The sequence below is a fragment of the Solanum verrucosum genome, unplaced genomic scaffold (genome assembly GCF_900185275.1).
Source record: "Solanum verrucosum unplaced genomic scaffold, falcon-dt-bn FXZP01000159.1, whole genome shotgun sequence".
Classification (NCBI taxonomy): domain Eukaryota; kingdom Viridiplantae; phylum Streptophyta; class Magnoliopsida; order Solanales; family Solanaceae; genus Solanum; species Solanum verrucosum.
In genome coordinates this window covers 1,583,049-1,591,622 of record NW_026020705.1, presented here as the reverse complement: position 1 = coordinate 1,591,622, position 8,574 = coordinate 1,583,049, and the positions used below count along the sequence as shown (strand labels likewise).

The window sequence follows — 8,574 nt, the reverse complement described above, 5'->3', positions numbered from 1 at the left end:
TTAGTTGTTAAAGCATAACTTTATTATGCGTAGGTTAAATACACGTCACAGGTTCCAATGTGATAGTATTCAAGTAGAGTATCATGTCCATTATCCATTGAATTTCGAACCGTGACCTTTAGAGTAAGAGACTCTATATAAAGCCACAAATTCAGCAGACCAAAAAGCACATTTTTTTCCCAACAAACCAAAGTGCAATTCTTCTTATCCCAATCTCTAATACAATGATCATTTCTTATTCCAGAATAATTCTCTTCTCAAATAAACAAAACCCAAACAAAAATTCCATTCATATAGTATTAAATTCTTTTTTCCTGGCCAAAGAAACAGAGAAAATACTACTAAAAACTCTTTCAAAATTCAAGGTTTTCTCCGAAAATGACTCCATATATCCAATTTCAAAGCTAGAGAGGAAAGGAAACAAATTCCATGACGATGAAACAAAATTAGCATACAAATGGAAAGATATTCATGGTTGAAATGATTGGGAAGGGATGATTGACCCTATTGATCCCCTGTTACAAGCAGAGCTAATACATTACGGAGATATGTTACAAGCATGTCACAATGCATTTGATTTGGATCGTAGCTGTAAGATCGATCCTAGTTTCTTTTTCAAAATCGCCATTGTACGATTTGGATCATAGCTATAGCATCGATCCTAATTTCTTTTCCGAAGTCACTAGTGGCGAAAAACATGGCTATGATGTCTCCAGCTACATTTACTACAAATGCCTCACTCATTCAATTTGGCCTAGTAATTTGAGTCACCAAGCAAATTGGATTGGCTATGTTGCAGTATCAAATGATGAATACTCAGCACACTTAGGATGCCGTGACATAACAATTGCTTGGCGTAAAACAACAAAGGTTGTTGAGATGATAGCGGATATAATGGACTTACAAAGACCAGCTAGAGATTACAACATGTCTAGTCGCGATCCAACAATCAAAATAGAAGCTGGATTGTTGAACATCTACACGAGGAAACACGATCAATGCAATGTGTGCAAGTTGTCAGCAAGGGAACAAGTTCTTAACGAAGTTAAGAGACTGATAGATCGATATTCGAATGAGGAATTAAGCATAACAATAGCAGGACATAGCTTGGGAGGTGGCTTAGCTATGGTAAGTACTTATGACATTGCAGAAATTGGATTAGATTTACCCGGACGTGTTATTCCCCTTTGTGTATTTTCATTTTCAGGGCCAAGAGTTGGGAATATTAGATTCAAACAATGGCTTGAAACATTAGGAGTGAAAGTTTTGAGAGTAGTAAACAAACATGATTTCGAGGTTCAAACAAGACTGATTCAAAAACTTGAAGATTATTTTTGGAGTTATTGGCATGTTGGTGAAGAGATAATTTTGGATCATAAGATATCCCCTTCCTTAAAGGAAATGCATAATCTCACATGCATCACTGATTTGGAGGTTCACTTGGATTTACTCAACTGGTTAGTACAATTTCTTTTTTAATTTCTATAGATTAAGGGTGACAAAATAAAATTCAATTTGTCCAACCTGTTTGAGTTTGGGCTCAGCTCATTTCAATCCATTAAAAATTGAGTTGATATGTAGTCCAAATTGAACCCTCCTATTTAGTTGAGCTCGGAGAAAAAGGCTTTACATGTTTTGTTCTGATGGGTTTAAAGGTTTAGTTGACAAAGTAATGAGTAGGAGGGTTCAACCGACAAACGAAGCCAAGTACAAAGGTCTCACAGGTCATTTGGCCAGTTTAATATGTTATGTATAACCATAATAATATTTTTTATTAGGTACTAAAATCTTTCTAAAAAATAATTAAAACGTAGTAAAAATTGGATGGATTGGGTTATGACCCATTACTTGATCCGTTTTGACCCAAACAAATTTGGGTTGAGTTGGATCTTGACCCATTTTGACCCTCCCAAATATGACCCAACCCGTCCAATTATCACCCCTACTGTATAGATGCAGGGGCAGAACCATCCCCTAACTTAATGGTTTGGCAGAAAAAAAAGTATTTTTTCTCTAAACTCTATATAAGCAATATATTCAGAACACAATAGCCAAGAAAAAAAATGTGATCCATAACTCAAAAAATAAGACGTTTGACCATGTTTCATTGTGAAGATCGAAAAAAGTATAATTTTTTGTTTTCAAAGTGAAAAACGATATTTGAAAATTCTGATTCCTGTTATAGAAGCTTATAAAAGAATTCCTCTCAGAACTAAGTTTTCTCAAATTTAACTAGAATGTGTTCATATGAGCAGGTTTCAAGGTAAAGGAAAAGGATTTTTGATTCGAAATCGAGGCGATATAAATTTGGTGAGAAAAGTAACTGATAGCATGATCAAGACGTATATTGAGATAATCAATGGGGAAAAAAATTCATGAAGTTTGATAGTAATGTGAAAAAACAGTATGTGAACAGTTTTGTCTCAAGAATCAATCCCCAACAAAAGATGAACACAAATCACGATCATACATGTGGTGGACAAAGCCCTCTCTTATTGGTATCCGAACCAATTTATGCGCATTTCAACTTGTTAACTTTGATATCAATATTATTTTCTATATGCATAAAATAAGTTATTGATTATGAGTGTTCAAATAACCACCCTTGGGTCAATCTATGTAGCTATGCCACTGATTCTAGTACATGATAATTTGTTGAATTCAATATAGATTATTTTTCTATACCCTATTAAGTGAACTTTTTAACACGAATATAATAGTCTGGCCATGGTTTGTCAAACTCGTAACTAATGATGTAGATTCGTCCCTGACTCTGGCTGTCAATATCTAAAAAAAAGTGCAACCTAACACATCTTTAGAAAAAATGAAAAAAAAAAAACACAATTCTTAATAAACAACTGATAGCTAGAGTGCAAAAGAAGTAACTCAAAAACGTCTAATTGAGTTTATAAAAAAACACACACACAAACTAAAGGTGTTTAACAACATGCAACAAGAAGTTTTCTCCTTGCAAAATTTGAATGTCTAGGCAAAGGAGAAACTGAAATATTGTACATAGTTAATATACTAATTCAATTTTGGGTGTGATCGAGAATATTTCCAAACCATGACGAATTCTTCGGTAGAAGCTCCAACTTTTACTGAACTTTTTCCAGAGTGAGGTGCTACGCGTAACCACAATTTTTCTAGATTTTTGAGAGGCAATTCAGGATGAATCAACATTTCTAACATGCGAAGCTCCACCTATATTTCAAACTATTAGGATCAGAAATTCAAAATTAATAATCAGGTGTCATTTAGAAGATATCAGAGCAAATATTGAATGACGATATAAGTATATAATTACCTCGTCTTCGCTCTGAAGACTCAATTTTTGTGCAAGGTACTTCTTTAGGTAGGAAGACGACTTGTTCACATCCCTATTTAACCAGAAAAGAAGTATAACATATTAATTGAAGTTAAGAGGTATTTTGAGCTATACGAGGTCTCCAGGAAAGGGCCATACTATTAGGGTTCATTATACACACCTTATTATGCATTTTTTCACAGCACAAACTTGTGATATCCTAGTCATATTGGAACAACTTTACTAGTTATGTCATTGCTAGCTTTCCTTCATTTGAGAGAGAATGCATACAAAAAGAAAAAAATAATTACCTTTACCAAATTGATTCATGCATGCCACAATGGCTACTACAATTTAAAGAAAAAATGAATGACCAACATTTCAAAATGTATCTATAACTTCAAGAATATATATAGGTAGGACATAATATTTTTGTAAATATATGTTCAAATGTAATTAAAGACTTCCTTGATCTTTATGTAGCGGGTAGAAATCTATGGTAAGGGTGAAGGACCTTCCCTGAAACAATCATATCTAGTCAAACATTGTCACATAAATCAAAATATTATAGAGAAAAGTAATACATATAATTGAAAGTCATAGAATTAAACTCACTGCTTGTCACATGCAACCAAAGTGAACCAAATAGGATGATCTCTTTCATTCACTACTCTAGTACTACCACTACTTGTACCTCCTATTGTCTCAATAGTAACTTGAACTTGTGCCACATTAGTATTTGTTCCACCACCACCGCCAACAGGAAGAGGAATATTTTTTTCTTTTTTCTTTCTTCCACGTCGTCCCTTTTTCCCTTTTACGTTATTAGTATTATTATTATTACTTCTTGATGGCGCTTCTATAGCTTGAACAACATCTAATCTTTTAACAATATTTTGTTTGCAATCTTTGTGTTCCTTAAATTTTGGTAAAGGCACATATTCCTCGTCTTAAGGCACATACTCCTCGTCTTCTTCTTCTTCTTCTTCTTCTTCGTCTTCATGATCATCGTCATCGTCATCATCATCATCGTCATCGTCATCATCATCATCATCATCATCATCGCCAACGTCGTCATCATCATCATCATCCTCATCGTCATCATCATCATCATCATCGTCGTCATCCTCACCATCATCATCCTCATCATCATCGTCGTCCTCATCATCATCGTCGTCCTCATCATTATCTTCGTCCTCAATTTCGTAATCATTAAGATTGATTAGTGGAGTACGATCGATGAACTTTGGAACTCGCTCTCTGGCCTTGGATAAATCATTCATCCTATCCAATGGTTCAATACTTTTGTTTTTCTTTGAGATGCTATCATTCTTTGAGGACTCAACATCATAAACACTACTCTCAACCTTCAACAAGTCATCACAAGAGTTAGTACACTTTTCATTCACTAAGGAGATTCAAAGTATATATATAATGATACACGAACAAGCCAAATAATTCAACATTTAGTATATAATATAACCAAAAAGATTAATCCATTAAACAAAAAGTAGTGTACTTCTGGAGAATACGACACAAGTGTAACATCAAAAGTGAAAAATACGTACAACTTATCACATGACTACTTAAAACATAAAGTGGATTTCAATTAATTAAGTACTTGTTGTTTAAGTTTAGTAGCTTTGCCCAAACGAAGAGGAGCACTTGAACTTCCTGGCTGATCTCTCTTTATCTGATTATATCAATTATAATTGCATTTTTATTATAGTTTTTCTCAAAAAAATAATTAAAATAAATCCATAGAACAACTACTAATATACGCACCTCAGTCCCAAATGAGTTAGGATTGTGACTAAAACATAAAGTAGATTTGAATTGTACCTGTTGTTTATGTTGAGTTAAGCTTCCTCGATGTGTATTTCCCTTATTCAGATCAACAACATCATTAAATATAGATGGATTTTGAAAATGATCAAGATTAGCATCATTTTGCGAACATCCTCTTCTTCCTCTTCCTCTACCTCTACCTCTACCTCTACCTCTACCTCTACCTCTTCCCTTTCCAGTACTACTTCTCGAAATGTTGTGTCGATTCAGAATTTGATCATCATGAATAAGTGGAGGAGGAGGAGGCGATGGTAGAGTATCCATGAGCATGACATGAATTTTATTCAAATCAATATCTTCACGAGCTAACTTTTTGGGTTCGCCTTTTTTTGACTTTTCGATTAGTCCACGCTCAATTAATTCTCTTATTTTACTTGACACCATGTCTCTAATCCGTTGCACTTGGTGATCAAGCCTAAACATTAAGAATTATATAAGGTTATATTAATACTTACTTTTCACACACACATATATATACTAGGAACAAAATTATAGTTCTGTCTACTTGTTCGACATAATCTAGAGTCAAAATCATGTACTTGTATCTAAAAATTTACTTATAATATGTACTCTCTTTGTCTTAAATTATGTGAAAGGGTATGGAGTACGAAGATTAAAACAGCTCATTTTGACTAAGAATTTGGGCATAAATTCTTTAATTTTTAAAAAGGGAAAATGCATAAGTAACCCCCCAACCTATGCCCGAAATCTCAGAGACACACTTATACTATACTAAGGTCCTATTACCCCCTCGAACTTATTTTATAAATAATTTTTTACCCCTTTTGGCCTACGTGACACTATCTTGTGGGTCCAACGTGTGTTGACAATTTTTTCAAGGATAGTGCCACGTAGGCCAAAAAGGGGTAGAAAATTATTTATAAAATAAGTTCAGGGGGGTAATAGGACCTTAGTATAGTATAAGTGTGTCTCTGAGATTTCGGGCATAGGTTGGGGTGGTACTTATGCATTTTCCCTTTTAAAAATAAAAATGTATACACAAAAATTACTCCAGATCAACATAGCTAATGAATCAAAATATTTTCTTAAAAAAATTGTTTGACTCCTTAAATAGTAACACTTTAACATATAATAGGATGGAGAGACTATAAATAATGTATTCATATAACATGACTCTGCGTCTCTGTTCCCTTGCACTTGGTGATCAGGCCTAAAAATTAAGCATTATATACAAGGAACCAAATTACAGTGCTGCTTACTTGTTCGACATAACCTTGAGTCAATCTTGTTCTTGTATTTGAGATTTTATACTTATAATATGTACTTCCTTTGTCTCAAATTATGTGAAAGGGTACGAAGTACGATGATAAAAACATCTTTGTTTGACTAAGAATTTGGGTATAAATTCTTCAATTTCTTAAAAATTAAATGTATATACACAAAAATTACTATAAATAAACATAGCTAATGAATCAAAATATTTTTTTTAAAAAAAATATTTGACGCATCGTAACACTTTAGCATATAATAGGATGGAGAGAGTATAAATAATCTATCCATATAACATGACCATTTTTACATTTTGAAAAAGAGTGGTGTCTAGGACAATGACCTTAACTTGTTTTTATCAAATACTTGTTATTTTTCATCAGCACAAACATAAAGAGAACTCTTATATATCACCATAGACATATAGAAGAATAATCTAGGATTGTATTAGAAGTGTATTTTTGTTTTTACAATTTAAGCCTATAGTCAACATATGATCGTCAAAATACTTGATTTTACTATTGATTCGGGTACAAATTCTTCAAAACATATTTGAAAAAAATTATTGTAAGTCAACATAAATATTTATTCAAAAAATTGTGAAAACTATACTCAAAGAATAATTTTTTTTTAACTATCTAAACGGTAACACTTTCACATAAAATAGGACGAAGGGACTATATGACTCTGTCTATTCCACATTATGCGATACGATTTTCATGCCTTTTCAAATAAAATTTACATATTAGAAGTGATTTTAAAAAAAATATAAATCACAATAATTAATAATTCAATAATTTAAAAGTTGTATAAAAAATCGAAATTGAAGAATATACCTGATTTTCTGCAAGGGGGTAGCACCTAAATCTGTATTGCATTCTGGACAAACTTTCAATTTCTCTTCTTTTACCTTTCTCATTATGCAGTTCTTGCAAACTGTAAAAAATATTAAACACAAGTTAATCAAATTCCATTCAAAAATAATATATGATGAATTAAGAAATAAAAAGTGATAAGAAAGAAAAAAATAATATTGAACCATAATACATAAAAATACAGTAGTGTTAATGACTAGGGCCAAATGCAACAAACTGATCATACAAGAAAGTTAATAAATAAATAAATAAACTATTTATTTAAGCAACATGATAAATTCAACTCAATTCACAAGAACAAATGATTAATCAAAATCAGTAAATTCAAAAACGAAACCCCCAAAATCAAAAAAATCAAAATTTATATTATTTGTAAAAATAAATAAATGGAAAGAACTAAAAAACTAAAACATTCAAGATCTTGAAATCACATGTACATATGATTTATCAAACATCAATCAAATATAAAAAATGATCCCCCGCCCCCCCCTCCCCCCTCCCAAAAAAAAAATATTACACCTAAATTGATCTTTTTTAAAAAACATTAGAAAGAACGAAAAAAATATCGAAAATTCAAGATTGTGGAATGATAACAACAAATTATTTATCAAAATCACCGATTTTTTTTTATCAACATCATGAAATCACAAGAACAAATAATTTATCAACATCACTCAAATAAAAAAAATAAACCCCCAAAAATTAAATTAATTAAAAAGATAAAAATTTTCTTACATCTGTGACAACATTCTTCAATAATTGAGACATCTTTGCATAGCTTTTTGCAAATTCCACATGTCAATACACTCTTCATCCCAGCTTGCCGTTTATCAAAATCATCCATCTTCCTTCATGCATTGCAAAAAAAAAAAAAAAAAAGGAAACCAAATCAAATATTTTTTCCCTTAATTATAAACATATACATTCCATTATTTGCATGCAAACCATATATTAAAAAAATCATACAAAGAGAAAAAATAACACAAAAAAGTACCTTGTTTTCTTGATTCAGTGTGTATATAAAGGAACAAAGAAAGAAAGTAACAAAAAATTAAAGAAGATTGAATTTTTTGGATTGCTATTTGGACAATTAATATGTGTGAAGAGGTTTCTTTAGAACTACAAAGAGTAATGATAATATATGGACAAAATTGGTATTATGTGGATGATAATAATAGTGAAGCTCAACTATTTCAAATTCCATAGCTTTTAATACCATGAATAATACAAGAAAACTTCACCCTTTCAAATTCAGCGAAGATCCATGTATACTATGGGATTCCTTTTTCTGGATTGTTTTACCTTATTCCTTTT

The 8,574-nt window shown here is 31.8% G+C and overlaps 1 protein-coding gene and 1 pseudogene across 1 annotated transcript; one reads left to right on the top strand and one right to left on the bottom strand.

Annotated features, from left to right (window-relative positions):
- The first annotated feature begins 567 nt into the window (after window positions 1–567).
- On the top strand, window positions 568–2,379 carry LOC125812431 (phospholipase A1-Igamma1, chloroplastic-like). The gene is made up of 2 exons (XM_049491921.1): window positions 568–1,457; window positions 2,256–2,379. Exons 1-2 carry the CDS (start codon window positions 568–570, stop codon window positions 2,377–2,379), a joined length of 1,014 nt encoding a protein of 337 aa, XP_049347878.1.
- A 648-nt stretch (window positions 2,380–3,027) lies between these two features.
- LOC125812430 (E3 ubiquitin protein ligase DRIP1-like) lies at window positions 3,028–8,104 on the bottom strand (annotated as a pseudogene).
- Between the last annotated feature and the right edge of the window lie 470 nt (window positions 8,105–8,574).